At 37.7% G+C, this 20,714-nt stretch overlaps 1 protein-coding gene and 1 long non-coding RNA gene across 6 annotated transcripts in view; one reads left to right on the top strand and one right to left on the bottom strand.

Annotated features, from left to right (window-relative positions):
* Positions 1-8,209, bottom strand: part of LOC140506251 (uncharacterized) — an 85,759-nt gene extending 77,550 nt beyond the window's left edge. Inside the window, exon 1 of the long non-coding RNA XR_011967838.1 lies at positions 7,938-8,209. This is a non-coding gene — a long non-coding RNA (uncharacterized lncRNA). The remainder of the gene's footprint in view (positions 1-7,937) is intronic.
* The window catches only part of ZRANB3 (zinc finger RANBP2-type containing 3), a 199,083-nt gene extending 180,248 nt beyond the window's left edge, over positions 1-18,835 (top strand). For all 5 annotated transcript variants that reach the window (XM_072613230.1, XM_072613233.1, XM_072613229.1 and 2 more), the window contains 6 exons: positions 1,216-1,317; positions 2,671-2,813; positions 5,765-5,911; positions 8,197-8,554; positions 11,715-11,846; positions 16,254-18,835. In XM_072613230.1, the coding sequence (XP_072469331.1) occupies positions 1,216-1,317; positions 2,671-2,813; positions 5,765-5,911; positions 8,197-8,554; positions 11,715-11,846; positions 16,254-16,352 (981 nt within the window). In that variant the 3' untranslated portion in view covers positions 16,353-18,835. The remainder of the gene's footprint in view (positions 1-1,215; positions 1,318-2,670; positions 2,814-5,764; positions 5,912-8,196; positions 8,555-11,714; positions 11,847-16,253) is intronic.
* Positions 18,836-20,714: the final 1,879 nt, after the last annotated feature.

Here is a 20,714-nt window from a genome sequence, read left to right on the forward strand (position 1 = left end):
TGCTAGTAGAATTGCTATGTGAGCTAATTATGAAACAGCAACTGTAATGGTCAAATTTTCATAACCATCATTTATTTTTATTCTTCCGAGTGTTGCCCCCACTCTTTCTTTTTGAGGATGGAGAATCAAGAGTAGACCATTGTGTTAAACTTTTGAATGATGATAAAAATAACTCACTTTCAAATAGTGCTTTATTCAGTACAAAGCCCTTTCATGTATATGATTTCATTTCATCCTAACAGCATTCTGTGAGAAAAATATAGGTATTAGTATTTTATAGGAAAAAAAACAAGTTCAGTAATATGCCGAAGGTCGACCTATGCTGTACCTGAGCTGCAAAGCTAGTACTTGAACCCATTGAAAATAGACATCAGATCTTTTTTGACTCCCAATCTAGTTTTCAATTAACTTTCCATTATCAAAATGCTTGTCTGATGGAAGTCTGCCTATGAAAATTTCAAGATTTCATCCACATTTAATTCAGAGAATGAGATAAGGGCAGGTAGGTGGCACAATAGATAAAGCCGCGACCACGGAGTCAGGAGGACCTGAGTTCAAATCCAACCTGACACATGACTCTTACTAGGTGTGTGACCCTGGGCAAATTACTTAACCCCAATTATCTCACCCCCACTCAAAAAAAAGAGTGAGATAATATTTTGATGCTGCTGAAGCCCTTTATTTTGACACATATTCCCTAGAATGGCAAAGAAGGATGGGTATTGGACCACTGATTCCATTGACCTAGGGAACAACTGGTTGAGGAAGCTTCCTTTACCTTAGGGAACTTCCTGGGACACTGCAAAATGGAGTAACTTGTCCTGAGTTGGTGCTGGAAGAGAGATATGAACACAGGTCTTCCTGACTTCAAGATCAGCTCTCTAATACTGTGCCCTCCTGCCTTTCATGTCAAAGAGAAGAGTATAAAATTATACTTGGGCTATCAGAGTAGCATCCCTTTCACAAGTGCTGGTGTGGATTGAGCTGGTGTAGATGTAGTGTTTGACTCGGACTCTGGTTCACCACCTTGGTTCAGGAAGCACTCCTATTTGACCTCTCTTCTGGGAGTCCTTTCTAAAATAGGCTTAGATTAGTTTATCCTTTATGTGACTCCTGGAAATGTAATGCCATATTGTAACACCAAATCAAAACAGAGAGTTAGTCAATGCTCAGAGACAAAAATTGAGTAATATTTTTCTCTCAATCCTTAATCAGAACGGTGAACAAATGAACTGCAATTTCATTCCTTTGGATGTAAAATTAGACCTCTGGGAAGATTTGCCAGCATGTTTTCAACTGAAACAAAACCGCTCACTGGTAAGAATAATAGTCCTAAACAGTCACCTAAATACACTTTATGTTTAATCATTTTAATGATTCTTTTGAGTTTAATAAATGTAGAGCAGTTTGTGACACTCTTACAGGTTCTAATTGTTGGCTGCATTTTCATCCGTTCAGGCACATTATTAATCACCACCGGTGCTAATAATAAACACAAAATCTGTTTCTTTGGCAAATGATCACACCTACAGTTACTGCTTCACATCATTTTATTTCTCATTTGCAGGATTAGCAGCTGTGGTGTTTGTCTCTGACAGTCACATTTTCCCTTAAAAGGTTAGGCTCTAACAGGGATACATTGTGAGAGTGGGAGAAATTTCATGTTGGGTGACTCTTAATTAATTGTAAGGATCATCCAAGTGCAGCTTCAGGCCAGGTGCAGCCCAGAAAGGGCTTCAGTCTGATCTGTGACTGCATTTATCTCTCTTGTCAAGAGAGGTCAGCTTGCGTTGGTAACTGATCCCAGCATGCAGGACAGTGCTTTGTAAGTTATAAAGTATCAAGCATGAGGACAATCTGTATGGGGACAATGTTTTTTTTACTCTTTGAATGAAAATGGCATATTGCCCCCTAGAATACATAGTTGACAGGCTACACATCTATCTTAAAAGAGAAAATGGCTGTGACATCTTCTCTTTGAGGGCTTCTATCCTAACCTCTCAAAGTTTTAGCAAATAGCCAATGTTGTCTGGGCAGTTGTTGACTAAAATACTATTTTCCCACTTTATCTGTTTGATGACTTTTTTATTTGAAGAATAATTCAAAAGCTATTAAATTCTCACTCACTGGTAAATGTAAATGTTTTGTTAAATATTAGCTTTACCATCATTACACCTGCTTTGACCATTTCTGACCTAGCCATTGTAAAGGATGTGTTCAAATAGCCAAATTAGACTTGAGCAAGTATCCTGTATTGGGATGCTGATGACAGAATTGTAAATTTAGAACCAGAAGAGACCTAAGTGTCATGGAATCCTCCTTCCTCATGCTACTGATAAGAAAGCCAAGGTCCTGTGAACAGAAGTGACTTTCCCTACTGATTGTCAAGCTTGCTGAGCCTGCTGTGGCCTGACTATAAATTTCCTCTAGAAAACTCATGGTAAATGAGACTTGCATGTCACAGAGCTGACCATGGTAAATTCCTTTCAAATATATCTAATTAAATAAATCTGTCATCACTGCACTCAAAGTACTATTTTGAAGATAACTTTGAAGTATTGGTTTTCCACTGCTTCATGTGGCTAAATCTCTTAAGAAGGATCACTGTTTTATATTCACTGAGCTTATGATCTGCTTCTCTGCTCTTTTCAATGTCTCATTCTCTGCCAGATTTTGAAGTTTGTGCGAGAGTGGAATAGTCTCACAGCCATGAAGCAAAGAATTATCAGAAGAAGTGGCCTTATCTTTTGTAGCCCTGTTCTGGCTTTGAATGAGATAACAGAGCAACAGACTAAACAAAATAGTACCAAAAGGTATGAATCTCCACCCATTTTATCTGTCTCTTTTTATGATATTCACATAGGAGCAACATGTAATAGAAAGTTGTACATTAACAGCTTGTTTTTGTGTCCATCTCTTTGTGACCCCATTTGGGGTTTTCTTGACAAAGATACTAGAATGCTTTGCCATTTTTTTTCTCCAGCTCATTTTACAGATGATGAACTGAGGCGAACAGGGTTAAGTGACTTGCCCACAGTCACACAGTCAGTAAGTGTCTGTGGTCAGATTTGAACTCAGGAAGACAAGTCTTCTGGTCTCCAGGCCCAGCACTTTATCCAGTGCACCACCCAGCTGCCCCCACAGCTTGTTTTATAATTATATAATTGGAAAATTTCTCAGAAACAATAGAAGAGAGCAATCTGCCTGGTTCGTAATCACAGTGAGATCCATTCCGGTAACACTACCTCTGTCCAAAGGTTACTGATAATAGCAACTTACGTTTCTATAAAGCTTTCCCCAAAACAACCCTGTGAGTTAGCAACTATGTGTTTTGCTCTCCCCGTCTTATAGATGAGAAAATAGTCTAAGAAAGGTTGTTACTCATCCATGATAACACAGCTAATAAGCATCAGTTAGGGTTTGAGCCTAAGTGTTCCCTGACTCCAAGTCTAGCATTCTGCCCACTCTGCCCCACTGTCTCCACTGCTATGAGGATCAGATGAGACAGTCTACATAAAGTGTTTGAGTTCCTTAAAACACCATGTAAATGTCAGCTGTGGATATCTCTTAATCAGTTTTATTCTCTTGTATGGTCCCATGTATCTCGGGAGAATGGTTTAAGGAATGAAAGGATTTCTTTATCACAGTGAAGGCTCATTTTAGAGCAGACAACCAAGGCTGGTGCTGGACCTGTGCAGCGCAGCTGTGTGATTCGTAGCACTGGTCAGCCACATGGGAGTAGAGGTGCAGTGACGGGTTTCACAGGAGTTGAGGTTGGTACAGCTCCAGTATGGCCCCTTTACCTTCTAGCTACCCCACTAGCAGCATCTTTAAAAAGCAGGGATCAGTGACTTAGTGTCTTGCTTCTAAGATATTGCCGACTCCTTTATAAATATAAACTTTGTTGGTTACAGGCCTATGATTTTGTGTAGATTGCAACTAAGTTTTAATTTATAGTCTTGCAGAGTTGCTTAAGGCTCAAAGGGGATACATGACTCGCTCATCCTCATGTCACTGAAAAATGTCAGAAGAGGGATTTAAACCCAGCTGTTCCTGAGTCTTTATCCAGCATTCTGTCCTCTAATCACAGGGCCTTAGTTGATACAATCTTTAATAATTTAGATTCAGTATTTTCAGTGTTGTGTATTTTTTTCTATCTCATATATTGCTCAGAAATCTTACTTATTTCTATTCACTGTTTATTTTGGTTGCTTTCTTGTTTTTAACTTTGCCCTGTATCCTTTCTAAAAGCTTAAATCTTTTCCTGTCTATATTTTCCTAATTTTTTTCCAGCTGTGTTCAAAGGCAGCACTTCTTAAACTTTTTCCACTCACACCCTTCAGCTCTTAAACTGTGGAGTCATGACCCACAGTTAAAGGAGCGCTGCCTAGAGGCTAGGGCTCTGCCTAGCTTCTGTGAAGATCGTCAAGCTGCTCTCATTTGATCTGATTTGTATGATTTTTCAGATACTTATTCATGGAATTCTTATAGAAAAAAATAAAAAGATTACTCTGGTTCTCAAGCCTCTGAATAGATACTTTATTACCTTTTTAAGTCACTGAATTTGGTTTTCAGGTTTTATAAATGTTGAATAAAACCTGAGGAGAAGCTTAATAACATCCCTCTTGCTCTCAAAATTAGAAATTCTTTCTATTATCAACAAGAAATATTTTGAATTTATTTGTATGGCAAAATATGGCAAAGAAATGCTACTCTAGGGGATAAAATAGGTGAATCAATGGGGAAAAATTAAGATAAAGAAAGAGTTGAATTTAGGGAACCCTAGAGAAACCCATTCTGATTTGATTTTGATGAGATTTTTACCAACTTGTTGAACTCATAAGATATGGTAGTAGACCAAATTACATAAAAATGTGTAAGTTTTGACTAATTTTTCAGAAAGGAAAAAATCTGAGATGTAAACTACCCAGAGAAACTAGGACATGCTAATTAAAAGGAATTAATTGGGTAATTGCATTCCACCTACTTAAAATCCCCTGTTGTTTTAATTGAGAATAACATTCTTCTTCATTTCCGGTCTCTAAACTGTTGTGTAGTATCAGAAGTGCTGGGTAATGAGTTTCCGAATCCTACTTCAAGGATGGCTGTATTTTAACGAAAGGTACAGTGAGCCCTGTATGTACTAGTGATTATGGAAATGACCTTCAGATTTTCAGAAGACAGGACCCAAGTCAGTAAACTAAAAAAGGGCCTAAATAGTGTACTAGAACAGATTGACTCCCCCATCACGTTTGATTATATTACATAAATTTGGCCAAGCTTAAAAAGGAAGGTGAAGAAGGAGGCAGGTCAGCTGAAGCTAGAGGACTTATGCACAGTACAGGAAATTGGACACCCAAGAGTGGTGGCTACTTTTGTGTACTTAATGTGTACTCAAATGGCACATTTTGCAGTGATACTCCTGCCTGTTTGGTTTTCTAAATGAACATTTGTCAAATAAATATAAATGGTATTTGGATATCTTAGGTGTGAAGTCATGCAAAGCACAGTTTGGAAGGAAAAGATGTGTATGTGTATGTATACACATACATACATACATATATCTATATATGAACCGCTGTAATGGAGATGTGCTAACAAAATAAATTCCCTTTTTACATTTCAGACCTGATAATATTTTGTCTTGCATTTTTCTACCACCGATATTGCAAGGATCATCTAAACATGACAGGAAGATGTCTTTTTGTTTTAAATTGTGATATTATAAAAGAGAAAAAATTTAAGTAACTTTCCATTGTTGTAGATACATAACTAAAGAAGATGTTGCAACAGCTGCTGTGAACAAAGTGCAGAATGATGGGGGCAGCACCCGTGTGGTCACAAAGGAATCCAGGTTTTCCTCTAAAAACCAAAATTCTTCTGCTACAGAAACATGGAAAACTACTATACAGTAGGTTTTTAATGCTAGTAAGATACAGCATCATCATTATACCTTGCCATTTCTGTGGAATTTTTCAAAGTAATTTTATATATATTAGGTCATTTGAGCCTTATACGCTGTATGAGGAGCTCAGACAGATGTTGTTATCCTCTATTTAGTAATGTAAAATGTAATCAGAAAATATATTTTTTCTTTTATTCTAATATACTGAGCAGATGAGTAAAGGTATTTAGTTTCTAACTTGACTACAATCAATTCTAAGTCATTTACAAATAGACTGATAGTCATTGGCATATCTTTTAAATTTTATTAATATTGCCACCTTCCTTACTTAATTGCTTTATTGATATGAAGAGGAACTTTGCTTCTTTTAAGGGCTGAAAGAGAAAGGTTTTTAAACCAAAAAAAGAAAAGAACAAAGAAACCAAACCCTATCTCTAGAAAGTTTAAACCAGAAAATATTGTTTCTAAATTTATTTTCATTTCCCCATATTTATTATTTATTATAGAGTTGTAGCATTTTATTGCAGTGATAAGCAAAGGTTTACTCAACCATTTCACAGATTGCTGAATATTTAGTTTCCAGTTCTTTGCAATTACACATAATTATGAGGTTCAAGGGTTTATCTTTGTGATTTATTATTTCTGTTGCCTAAGAATCCTCCAAAAAAATTCTACCCATTTGCAGTTCTACCAGCAATGTATGAATATAATGTTTCCAAAAACTTTGCAGTTATTTTTTTTCTAATTTGATAAGTGTGGAGTGTGAACTGGAAAATTTTAGGGAGAATTTGAGAGGTTAGCTTTAATATTGGCTTGTGTTATGCATCTGTCTAAAAGGAGAGTCTTTTTCTTTGTGGAAAAAGAAAAAAGTTAGAAACAGAAACTGGAAGTTTTCTTCTGCCTTAATCCTTTTTATTATTTGGTTCAAAATATTTTAACTCCCAGAGCACCCAAAACACTTAATATTCAGATGTAAATAGAAGCAACTTCTAAAGCTAAAACATGAAATTTTAAGCATTATTATTTTGCACTGCTTTACCTTCCTTGTTACAGATAATGAAAGAATGGCTATAGATTGTACCACTGGATAACTAGCACTGGATAACAGTGCCTGGCACATTATAAGTACTTAATAAATGCTAGTTCACTGACTGTGCCCACGAACCTTGAATTTAATAGAGGTTTATTCGTGCATACATTCCTGTACTATATTATAGAATACTTATCATTTATAATACTTTATAATACAGCTGGGATTTCACAAGTTCAGGTGAAATAATTACATAAAGCAGATATAACGATATTAATGTTATTATTATTAACATTTATATAGTGCTTACTATGTTCCAGGCACTGTGCTAAGTTCTTTTTACAGTTTTCATCTCATTTGATTCTCATAGCCTTCTCTCTAGCTGTTCATTCATTCAGGCAACATGCATTAATTTAGTGCCTACTATATGCAAGGTGCTTTGATAGATGATAGGGGTACAGAGTCAAAAATATAGCAGCCTCATCCCTCAAGGAGGGAATGTCTGGCTTATACACATACTAATAAATACAAGATGGATGTAAAATAAACACAATATCAAATATCAAAGTAATATCAGAAATTGGGAAAGTAATCTTAAAGAAGAGGGCATCTGAGCTGACCTCTGAAGGAAATGTTAAGTATTCCAGGGGACAGATGAAGGAGAAAAGAGCATCCATACATAGGGACAGCCTATGGAAAGGTGTGAAGGCAGGAGACAGAATATTTGATACTAGTATTAGTAAGTAGAGTAATTTGCCTGGAATGTCAAGTGTGTGAGGGAGAAGTTATTTTAAGTTTGTAGAGAGAGGCTGTAGCCACCTGGAGAAGGGCATCGCAGGCCAAATAGAGATATTTGTATTTTATTCTAAAGGCAGTAAGGAATCATTGAAGTTTCTTGGGCAGAGGACTGACATGGTCAGAGCAATACAAATTGCATCCCTTCTACAACTTATTAGACTATTACTATGCACCCTTCCCCACCCAATACATCACATGACTCACCTTCCTGATGAGCTTCTCCAGAATTCTGTGGACCCAACCTTGAATGACAGCCAGAATCCAATGCCAGCCTTTACAGGTTGTTAGGGCTTGACAGAACTTTTCTTAGCTGGCAAAGCTTTGGGACACCCATGGTCCAGTCATCTCTTTGGCATAAGGAGTCAGCCAATTAGTACTTTATAGGGAATGTGAGAGTTCTAGCTTATAGCATTTGTTCAGTTGAAAGAAATTTCTAAAAGTTTCTCTGACTTCTTCATTGTAGCCCAGTCCAAGATGATCTCACCACACAACCTTCTACATCTAAGGGATTTTTACAGGCTCTGGATATTGAAGGAAATCCACTTTGTCTCCACTGTCAACAACCTACTTGCCAATCTGGCCAACAGTACAAAGTGAGCGCTTGGGATTCACGGTTTTGTTCTCAGAAATGTCAAGAGGAATTTTGGATTCGATCAAATAACAGCTACTTACGTGCTAAAGTATTTGAAACTGAGCATGGTGTGTGTCAGCTCTGTAATCTGAATGCCCAGGAACTCTTCCTTTCTCTCAGAGATGCGCCTAAAAATCAGCGAAAGAATCTTCTGCAACCCACTTGGATCTCAAAACTCTCCATAGAACAGGTAAAACATAAAAATACCATACTCCTATGGAGGATGGGGTGGGGGTGGGAAAGCAACATAGTTCTCATTGGGAGCATTTTGAAATGCAAAATTGTAGAAGAAAGAAAACCTATGAAAGCTCAAAGCATTATACTGAGAATATGACTGGGTTTCTGTTCTGTTATAAAATGTAATAAAACTGAAACATTTATGATCCTGAAGTGGCTTATATTTGACACATCATCATCATCATTCAATTAGATTTCTGGCCTGATTTCTAAGGCCAATAACTAATATAAAATTGCAATCTAGAACAAAATTGTATACTTTATTGTGTGTGATTGTGTAGGGCTAGACAGTGATTACTCTTTCATGAACCACCTGTTCTTGACTAAAATGCTAGTAATTGTTTTCAGGTTTTAAAAAAAAAAGAATACATTTTCATTTAATAATATTGAGTTGTAATTGATTTAAATTAATAAGTATTTTTCGACAGATAGGTTAAAATGGACACTGAGATCTAGTAAAACATTTCACCTGGAATTTTTGTGTGAATTTTTGGCCTTATGGATTTCTGAAAGATATGACTTAATTGTGGAGACTCATGCCAGACTTTCCATAGGAGTGGAGTGTCTGCCCAGGAGTGCTAGTCTCCATTTTTCTCTCTTGCCTTAAGCCAGAGGCTTCCAGGATACACCAAAGAAAAATAACATAAAAATAATTGCAAAATAACATCAAAAAGTACAAATGTTATGTCATATGAATAAAATATTTTACAACTGACAGAATGAATATAGGTTAAAAGCTTCTGCTCCATTAATAGTACTAAAGAGAAGTGGATTCCAGAGGTGTCTTGTTGACTCAGTGAGTAGAGCACTGGACCTGGAGTCAGGAAGACCTGAGTTCAAATCCAACTTCAGACTCTATAAGATGGTGATAATAATAGTACCCACTTGCCAGGGTTGTAATGAAGATAAAATGAGTCCTTTGTAAAGCATTTTGCTTACTACAAAATGCTAGCATTTGCTGGCCATTATTTAATCATTTATTTGGAGGAAACCATAGATGGCATTCTTATCAAAGTTTAGATGACACCAGCCTGGGAGTGATGCTTAAAACATTAGATAACTAGATAAGGGACAAAAAAAAGAAAAATCTCAACACTCTAGAATTACAATAAATGTGAAGTCTTGTAGTTGGGCCCAGGAACATCAGCTTGTACAAGTAGAAGATAGGGAAGCTACAGCTTAGGAGCAATTAAGTTTTTAAAAACCTGGTAGCTTTAGTGGACTGTCTGCCATCTCAGTGTGAATCAGAAGTATAACAAGACAGCCAAAAAAATCAAATACTATATTTAGATAGAATTTTACCCTGCTCCAGACCACTCAGACCCCACCCCAAGCCTTCCTACCAGTGCCATCTTTCCTTTTTGCCCTCCTAGCCTCTTCCTCCCTCCCATTCCTACCCTTACCAGAAGTCCCAGAGTCTTGAAAGATGACTTAGATTTGTTATGGTTGGCCCCAGAAAAGACAGTGAAGCCCAGTGGGCAAGAATGAAAGGGAGTCATATTCTGGCTTAAGGGGAGAGGTGCAGGGGGACTTCATTAGATCTGTCAGAAAATAAAGTGAAACACCCCTGGAGTTGGAGCATGCCTTATTATGCTTGGATTTCTTTAAGCAAAGTGGGGATACCCCTTGTCACTATTGCTTTAGAGGGTATCCCTGCTTCAAGTTGGGATTGGACTAAATAGTAGGGATTAAGGTCATCCCTTCCAGCTCTGAGGTTCAAAGAGTCTTTGGCTCTATGGCCACTATGAAGAAATGTGCCTCAGTGGGAGCATATCAGTGAGCAGTAAGGGAACGCCTTGAGATTAGAAGGGTCTGTCTAATTGGATATTGCTTGCAACAAAAAAATGCGAATTAGTCAAAAGCTGGACAGATTTTTTTAAAGGATTTAAAGCCGTTTTGCGGAAGACCATAGATTTTATATGTCTTTTATATGTGCTTCTGATAGAGCCAGCACATACACGCGGGAGATTGGCCCATATGAACATCTGAATTGTGTGTGTGTGTGTGTGTGTGTGTGTGTGTGTGTGTGTGTGTTTGTGATCTGACAGAATTTGAAAATGTTGGTGTAGAAAATAATGGAAGACTATAACACTATAGCTGAATATCTCTGATTCAACTCAAGTGTGCTACCTGAGCTCCTTAGGGCCAAGCCATTATTGATCATGCCACTGCCCAATTCAACAACTGTAATGTAGTTTTTTATGAGTCCTTTAGTGCTATGCCAAAGAATTCTATGGCTCCTGAAATGGCAAATTTTGATAATTTTAGTTTCTTCCTGGCTTAGGAAAAAGAAAATAAAAACTACCTGTAATAGTCATCTTATATTTAAACATCACCACTGCTGAAGTCTGATTTAGATTTGCTACCCCAGGCAAGATGGTAATATTGCACACTATTTCAATGTAGGTCATTGTTGGTTAAATATAAAGTGTGCATATGTGGGATGGCCTAAATGGGAGTTATTTTAAATGGTAAACTCAGTATATTTCAAACAAGGATGCTAAAGAAATTTGTATTAAAAAACGAGGTTCTAGCCCATAGACCTTTGTAAGTCGACTTTACTTGGTTTCGCAGTGATACTGTGCCTCTGAATGTATCTTACAGATGGCTAGAATTGAGGCCACTTTTACTTCTGGTGGGAACTATTAATACTTAAACTGTCGTTGATAAAGTAGCCAAGGCATCTAGGTCAGCAATTAAAGGCTGCTTGGGTCAGTCATATGCAAAGCACTTAATTTCCAATCTGTTCTTTTCTTTTCTAAGAATTTTGCTTCAATAAGTATGTAACCTAACTCAAAGGTGCAGCTGCAAGTGTTTTTTCCAATCTGTCGGGAGTCTGATACTTTATACTTGCTTGTAAATTCTATCAAAGTGAGTTAGGTGAAAAAAAATCCTTCTTTCAACAACAGATTTCTTATTGCCTACGAGGAATAAACCAAATTGCTAACCCTGAGGTTTTTTTTCTCTGCACAATAAAAGCTATAAAAAGCCACAGTAATGTATTTTCCCTAGGATTTTGCTGTATAAACATGATTGCACAATGCCAAGCCAACAATTACTCTAGTGTATGGCGTGTGGCTGAAAAGTGCTGATGTGTTATGTTTTTATTGCAGTTAAATGAGATGATGATAAACCCTGTAGAAGGGCAGTTCTGGCAGGTGGATCACATCCGACCAGTCTACAGTGGAGGAGGGCAGTGCTCTCTGGAAAACCTTCAGACTCTATGTACAGTTTGTCATAAGGAGGTGAGTCCAGGTTTACACATGTCTTTACCTCTCTTCCCTGGGAAATCAAAATGCCATTTGCGATGTATTTTGGCAAACTTAGGAGGAAGAATCTGTATTCAAGGTGACTGATCTGGTCTAGCTAAGAAACAATACTGTTTGACTCCATTTGTCATCTAATACAGTAAGCTACACCTGATGGCCTCTAAGAGCTGGTGTTCATTCTCAGTCAGATAGACCAAAGCATGCAGCAGTAAAGTGAGCTTTGAGATACATCTTCTGGTCCAGACCCTTCGTTTGAAAGGTGAAGAAACTGAAACCCAGGTAGATGGAATAATGACCCAGGGAGAGACGCAGGGCCAGTGTTCAGTCACCTTCCCTAGTTCCATGCTCTGGGCACTGCCATGCTCTCGTCCCCCCTCTGAGGGAAGCACATTCCTTTTCGTGTATTTTAGGAACAAGATATTGTTCCTGGCTCTTGGGGTGATTTTTGCTACTTTTCTCAGTAGTTCTTTCTAATCAAGATACAGTTGGGCTCTCAGTAGAGTCAGAGGACGAGCTAACATGTGACCATAGGTTCAGCCTCAATTGTACACTGAGTGATAATAAACAAGCAGATCCCTAAAGGCACTCCAGTTTCCGCAAATACAAGAAGCTCTGCAAGAAGTAGGACAAATAGAAGAAGACAAGAAAGGGGCTGGTAGTGTATGTAGCTGGGCTCACTGATCCTGAATGGGTGATTCTATAGACATCTCAAACTTGTTGAGAACCATGTCAGCATTCACAGTGATGTCTAAAACTCTCCTAGTAAGTTGAGAGAGCTGGTAGTTCTAAGAAACAGCAAGGTTCTATATTTGAACTTCTCTGAACTCAGAGTAGCTGCATTAGCTTGGGATATTGGGAGGGATTACAGGGCTTTTGTGAACATCTGTAGTTTTCTGCACTAGAGAGTATTCCGTGCACTTAATAAGCCCTACTAAATTTGACCAAGAGCAATACTCTGGTGTCGTTATCACCTATGGGAAAATGCATATGCATTTTCTAGTATTGGAAAATACTGGAATATTGGGACTGTTTCACAGTATTGGGAAAGCCAAGACTCCTAAGTGAGAAATGATAAGAATGTGATATCTGCATATGTGTGAGACAAAGGGAAAACAGGAATCTTGTCATTTTCATCTTTATTTAAGTTTTATTAAGGAACAATATGCACATAGTATATTTTACCAGCTATAGTATAAAGCAGGTTAAACTGATGGTTCTTAAAGGCAGTTAGATTTTGAAGTTAAAGGGGAAGAAAGAAGTGGTATGGTTTATCATTAATGCAGATTTCAGAGGCAAGTTCAGTTCAGAACATAATAATAGCTTACACTACATAACACATTATGGTTTATACTTCCCATAATATTTCATATATATTAACTTGTTTGCTACTTTCAACAAATCTTTGCTGTCATCCAGGGTCCAAATTTGTAGCTGAGGCAAGAGAATACCACAGAAATTCAATCAATCAATTGAGTATTTATTAAGCATTTGTGTTCCAGGCCCTATGCTAGGTGCTGAGGATACAAGCATTAAAAAAAAAAAAAAATCCCTGCTCACAAGGAACTTACATTCTAATGGAGAATGCAAGTAAATTAAAATATATGCAGTATAAATGCAGAGATGACTAATACAAATATATGCACAGTAATTAAATACAAGGCAGTTTGGGAGAGAGGGCACTAGCCTTGTGGAGGATCAAGAAAGACTTCCTGAAGAAAGTGGTACTTGATCAAAATATTAAAAAGAAGAGGGGGTACTATGTGAACAGAGGCAAAAAGGAAATGCATTCCAGGAATGGTGGATGGCCAGTGTAGACACAGAGATAGGAATGGAGTGTCATAGTGAGGAAGAGAGAGAAGCCTCGTTTGGCTGCATTGCAGAGACAGCGTAGCATCCAGTGAGGCTGAAAAGATAGGTTGGGGTCAGGTTGTGAAGGGCTTTAAAAGCTAAACGGAGGAATTTTGAGTGGGAGAATCACATGGTCAGCTTTGCTTTAGGCAACAATATGTAGAGTGAACTATAGTGATGAGACACTTGAGTCAGAGTGGTCATTAGGAGACTATTGCAACAATCTAGGTGAGACATGATGAGGATCTGAACCAAGCTGGTGTCTGTGTGAGTAGAAAGAAGGGGTTGGATGTGAGAACTAGAAGGTAACAAGTAAAGGTAGAACTGGTATAATTTGGCAGCTGATTGGTTCGGTAAAGTGAGAGTGAGGAGTCTAGGTTACTTCCAAGATTACAGACCTGGAGTCTGAAAGAATGTTGATGCCTTTGAAAGAAATAGAGATGAATTGGGGGAGGTACAGTTGGGAGGGCAGATATGAGTTCAGCTTTGACCATATTAGGTTTGAAATATCTCTGAGATATGTACTTTGAAAAAGTCAATAGACAGTTAATGATGTGGGACTGAAGCTTGGGGGAAATTGGGGAAGAAAATTGGTAACTATCACCTGTTTAAAGACGACTGCTAAAATCCTGAGATCTGACGGGATAACTGAGAAAAAACATGAATGGAGAAAAGAGGGCTGAGGACAGAACTTGGGGAAGGAGTCATGATCTGGAGAAAGAGCCAGCAAAGGTGCTTGAGAAACAGCAGCCAGGTAAGTAGAAGGCAAACTAAGAGCGGTGTCACTAAGACCCCTAGAGGACAGACCATATCCAGGAGGTGAGGGGGCATCAGCAGTGACATAGCAACACAGAGGCCAGGAAGGATGAGGACTGAAAAAGGACTCTTCAGTTTTTCAATTAAGAGAGATCACTAATAACTTTGGAGAGAGTGGTTTCAGTGGAACAATGCCATCAGAAGCCAGATGTCAAGAAGGAGAAGCAGCAGGTGTAGACAGCTTTTTCTAGGAGTTTTACTGAGAAAGGGAAGAGAGACATAGGGCAGGAGTTGAGAGGGTGGTAGGGCCTATTGAAGGGGTTTTCTTTGTTTTTAAGGCTGGAGAAGACTTGAATGTGTTCAAAAGCAGTAGGAAAGGAACCCATTGAGAAGGAACTAAAGATGAAAGGGCAGGGTGGAAGAGAAGGTGATTGAAGATAAGAGGAGAGGGGATCGAGGGCACATTACTGTAAAGGACTTGTTGACCTCAGCAAGGTCATACAGCCAGTATGTCACTGGCCTGGGGTCAGGGCTTTGTGCTTGTGTGTGCTGTTGTTTAGAAGAAAAAGGATCCCTTCCTAAGCTGTGGTCTCCCTTAAAGAAAGAGTTTTAGATGCTAAGTTCCATGAACAAAATAAGGCAGGATGATGTAAGATGTTTGACCGTGTCTTTCTAAGAGAGCCCTAAACTATCCATCCTACCATCAGAAACGTAGTTGGATATAACACAAAGCATCCTAGACTTGGATTCAGAATACCTGGGTTGAAGGATAGGCTGCATAAAAACATCTAGTGAGTAGTCTACATTTGGTCATTTGTTTGTTTTTAAACTGCCTTTTGGAGTAGCATACTGGTTGTATTTTATCTTAGTCTAATGTTAGGACCATGATCTTTTCTCTGTAGTTACTATGGATTTAAATCCGCTGTTTAGGTTGCTAGCATGAGTTTATACCATCAACCATGAACCTATCTGGCAAGAGAAAAAAAGTATATTCAATTGTGGGCTTGAAGAAAATGCTGCTTCTCCTTTCCGTTATTACCCTTTTATTGAGTTTTCATGAGAAATTTTGAGTAATGAGTTGAACACAGTTTAGCAGAAAGAACTATTGGATTGGACTAAGAACCAGGAAATCTGATTTTCTGTACTAGTTATGCCACTAACTAGTTGTACATAAAATCATCAGATATAAAGCCTTCATATATAAAAGCAATCCAGCAATGAAGAAGCATGTATAAAGGTGATGTAAGGTATTAGATAATCTTAGAAGGGCCCTTCCAGCATTGACATTCTGCAATTCTTTAGCAGTATCCTAAATTTTTCCTGTCCTGGCTTGATAATTTGTTGCTGCTACTGGTCACTGTATGTAGTAGACCTGGAAAATAGGGAAATATTTCCTCCTGAACTCTGATAGAGTTTCCATACTTCTGAGGATGTAGCAAGGACAGCCATCACTGTGCCTTGAGTGTTATAATTCAGGCCACTCCTACAATAACAATAATATATTGCAAATTATCTGGAGACAGCAATGGCCCTCTTTTCTCCACATGGAGGGAAACACTTAAAAACTGAGTTTTTTCCCAAGATAAGTTGCTTATTCTCTCTCTCTCTCTCTCTCTCTCTCTCTCTCTCTCTCTCTCTCTCTCTCTCTCTCTCTCTCTCTCTCTGTGTCTCTCTGTCTCTCTGTCTCTCTGTCTGTCTCTCTCTCTGTTTTTGAGCCTGTGCAGGGCATTCCCTGATATAGTTATATGTATCTATTTTGTTTTCTTTTTTAACTTTTAGAAAACTGCTAAACAAGCCAAAGAAAGAAGCCAGGAGAAAAGGAAATCTTTAGCTTCAAAGCATGGATCCGACATCACAAGATTTTTCATAAAGAAATAGAATGCAAACATATTTAGCTGGAGAATAAATGGATCACATATAAAGGAATGGCAACATGTGGAATTTAAAAAAAATTTTTCATATTTCCTCTTTTTAAAACTGGGAGAAGATCGATCAAGAATTTTCAAGATTTTCTCTGCCACCATAGCATGAACTCTCACTGTTACAGAAGGCTCACAACCATTATGTCAAGACACAGTCAGTAGGAGGTATTTTGCTATAAGACATTGGGTCTGATGTAGAAACAGCGTTATCAGAGTGCTAAATTCCCATGATTTTGGTTTCATTCAGAATTGCGTCTGTGTTTAGGTGAGGTTTTTTTAATCTGCCTTTTTTTTATTAGCTCTTAATTACTGCACACAAATTTTGTTGTTTTTTGTTTTTTTTAAATCTATTTTGTTCTTTTTGAGCTGGTAGTAGGATGTGTGTTGGCTTTGGAGTATTCTGGCTGTCAAAGAACTTGTAGTCAAAAAATACCTCTTTGCTAATATCATGCTTATTTGAAAATCCTGGGTCACTCACTGAGTATGCAGGAAGAGACCCTTATTTCTGCAATGTCTCCAACTTGGTTTCTGCATGTGTTTTGCGGTTTAGTTAGCTTGATTTATCAATGACAAATACACATTTGAAAATAAGCTAATGTAAATACCATATTTATGGACAATTTGGTGTTTCTAGGCAAAGCTACTAATAAAGTTATTTCAAAATTGACTCTCCATTTTAAAAGGAACACACTATTTAAAGGCTTCATTTGATTGGTTTCTGAAACGTCTAAAAGCAAAATTACCATCATTGAAATATTCTTCAGCATCAGACAGGTAAGCTTTTCATCATGTCTAATTAGTTTAAAATGAGATTAAACCAAAGGCACAGCAAGACTCATCAGGACCAGCTAAGAAGCCAGAGCTACCTAAAAAACAACTTAAAAGGATCCAGTGAGCAGTAGAGACCTTCTGAAAAACTGTATATCTGTTTGATGACACAACAAACTAGCCTAAAGATTTCCCAGCTTTTATTGTCATTCTTTGCAAAACAGTGATAGAAAGATGGCACAAGGATAATACTTCTTTTATAGAATTGTGTCGAGTAATGCATAATGCATTCACTGGATTAGTTTAGTGTTATTTTGTAAAATAGGTTGTGTTTCTTTGGGCCTGTCTTCTTTGCTGTGCGAGCTGTTGGCAGACTTCTACCTCTGTAGCTGGCTCACTTCAAGGTTAATGTAGGATTTGGCATGGTTGGTATTTCAAAAACACAAGAGACTATAATCAGAGCCCAGCACGCTTTGTTTCCTGTATCATAGCATGGTAGCAAGTTAGAGTTTGGTAGCATGGATCCCACCTGAGCAGTCTCTTGGTCTGTGGCTGCAAACTAAAACATTAATCATAAGGGAAAAGACATATGAATTGATGAAGTAGAACAGATTGAGATGAAATGAGCCAGGAGCATCTCCCTTCATGCCAGGTTTCAGAAATGTTGATCATTCAAAAAGTTTTACAAGATTAAATGACATCAGCAAGCCTCTGCCTGCCAGATATTTAGAAGCCTGTACTCTTCCTGTCATTTACAACTTATCTTGAATAATGCAGTCACATCTTTTTCCAGGATAATGTATTTAGCCCTTCTAATGCATATTGAGCTTAAGGTTTTTGAGACAGAAATCCAAGAGTTAAAATAGATCTGATATCAAAGGCTTCAGACTAAAGGTCTCTGCAGGTGAGTTTTTAGAAATGGTTCTTTCTCAAGGGCACTTGCAAAACAGAGCGAACTAAGGAGATAAGAACAGAGGTCTGGACCAAAATACAAGGAGGGTCGCCAGCCCAAGCAGTGCAGTTCTCCAGCAACAACAGTAATCCATAGTGAGTCCTCAGAGAAGTGGAGTTGTTACAATGTAAGAAATCCATAGTGAATGGAAATTGATGACTAAGAAAAATGGTTCCCCAGATCTGAAGACATAGGAAGGTTATACAGTCTGAGTTATCCTCCCCAAACTAAAATAACGTAGTGATTGAATTAGGAATTGGGAATGAATCGAAGATTTGCTATATTATAACCAAGAACTACAATTATGTTGTTAGATGGAGGCTTTCCTTTTACATAAAACCTTGATAGTAGAGCTGTTACATATTTTCTTTACTTCAAAATGAGGTTTATGTCACTGGGTCTCAACCAGGTCCAGATGAGAAAAATTACCAGGTATCAATGTACCTTTTCTTGCATTAACCCAGTTCATGTTATATTTAGTAACACAGATCTGTAAACAGACTGGGAACTATGGGGAACAGAAGGGGCTATGGCAGACACATTCATTTGGAATTTAAAAAAGAAAAAACTCACTCAACAATCATTGCAATTAATGTGTTTCTCAGGTTTTTCTGTTAATAACACTTCTGTTAATACCACTTCTCCTTCCCCACCCCCATAAATGTGAATGGTTAAGATTTTTCTGCTTGTTTTATATTAATAAATTTGTTTTCTTCAGATCTTTGAGTGTCATATCTTCTCTCACATTATTGCCATTTTTCAAATAATTTCTTTAAAAATAAAAAAACAAAATCTTTTAAATTGTCAAAGAAATCAGTATTCTTAGGCAATCCAAAATAAAATTTAAAACTCCTAGTAGTATATATGGAATTCATGGATAACAGACATCTGAATCTATGGAAAAATCTCATTTTCTTTTGCGTGTTATTAACCTGTCTCAGTAGACTGTTCTTTTGGACTGGAAAATTGCAAACTACTAGTCACTGCACAAATCCATTTAAATATCCAACTACCAGAAAATACCTTATACCATATCAATTTTTAAAGTTGTTTTAAATTGTTGAGAATGTTTTCCCACATTGCTTATGTTCTTACTTACTACGAACCAATTTTATCATCATGGCAAAGCATTCTGGGTTCAGATTACCTTCCTATACTACAATGTTCTTCTCATTCTCTGAAGTCACTGAATGTATCTGTGACCGTTTTTTTGGTTGTATATAGTGGCCATGTTCCTGTCACTTTAATATAATGTAAATTAGATTCTAAAACTTTAAAGGTAACAGAAATCATTCTACATTTGCATTTCACAGTTTCTGTATATCTGGTTTCTCTGCAACTAAATTTCATCATAAGACTTTTAAAAACCCCAAATGCCAGTATCCACATTTCAAGAGGAATATGAATCAGTTTGAGCAGGCTTAATTAAGACCCTTCTTAAATGGGGAAAAGAATAAAGTCATCTGTTTTTTTGATTCAACTTACTGAATAATGCATAGAATCATGGTTTCTCAGAGTTGGAAGAAATCTAGCCCAACTTTCTACTCAGTATGGGAATCTCTTCTCAACATCCCCAATAAATACTCTCTAGCTTCTGCTTGAACACCTCTAGTGACAAGGAACTCACGATCTTATTTTGATCCAAGTTTTCTAAAATCCATTATACCCATGTTTAGATCCCACTATTTAGTATAGTAGGCAGCTAGGTGGTGCAGTGGATAGAGTGCCAGTCCTGGAGTCAAGAAGACTCATCTTCTTGAGTTCAGATCTAGCCTCAGACACTTAGTACTTTTGTAACTCTAAGCAAATCACTTAACCCTATTTGCCTCAGTTTCTTCACCTGTAAAATAGAAGGAAATGGCAAACCACTACAGTATCTTTGCCAAGAAAATCCCGTATGGAGACACAGAATCAGACGTGACTGAAACGACTAAATGATGATTTAGTACCGTATCTGTAGCTAATGCACTTCCACGCTATACCTCAGCTGCAGCCTCACCCTGTAACTTTCCTCAGTGCCTGGGAGCTCCTCACCCTGGAACATTCCTCCATCATGCTGATGTCCTTCTCCATGGTTATTTTAGGGAATTCCTCATGGTGCTGTCCCTTGGGGGAGTGACCCCGGCATCCAGGCCTTCATTCTCTACCTGCCTATGTTTCTGACTTTGCAGACTTCAACACTAAACCCCCTCCCTCATTTATGTATATATATATATATGTATATATTATACATATATATATTTATATACATATATGTATATATCTTCCTGGTGCTTAGTGTAGTGGCTGGCACATAGCTTCTTGCCTTGCTTTGCCTAAATGCGAGTTCCTAATGATAGTGTTTGATTTTTCTCCTCTTTGTGTCTTGACATGTTTGATATGTATTAACTAACCTTTATTGGCGCCTTTGGTTATGTAATGATCTCGTCTACAAGATATCAACAGTCCTGAAACAGATCGGTTAAACAAACTGATAAAGCATAATTCACATCTCTCTATCTCTAAGACAGACAATGTGCTGGGGTAGCAGGAGTGATCCAATGTGAAAAGTCCATTCATGTTTCCGTGTTTAGTCTAGGCTTTTAGGAAGAACACCTT

The sequence above is a fragment of the Notamacropus eugenii genome, chromosome 5 (genome assembly GCF_028372415.1).
Source record: "Notamacropus eugenii isolate mMacEug1 chromosome 5, mMacEug1.pri_v2, whole genome shotgun sequence".
In the NCBI taxonomy this organism is placed as follows: domain Eukaryota; kingdom Metazoa; phylum Chordata; class Mammalia; order Diprotodontia; family Macropodidae; genus Notamacropus; species Notamacropus eugenii.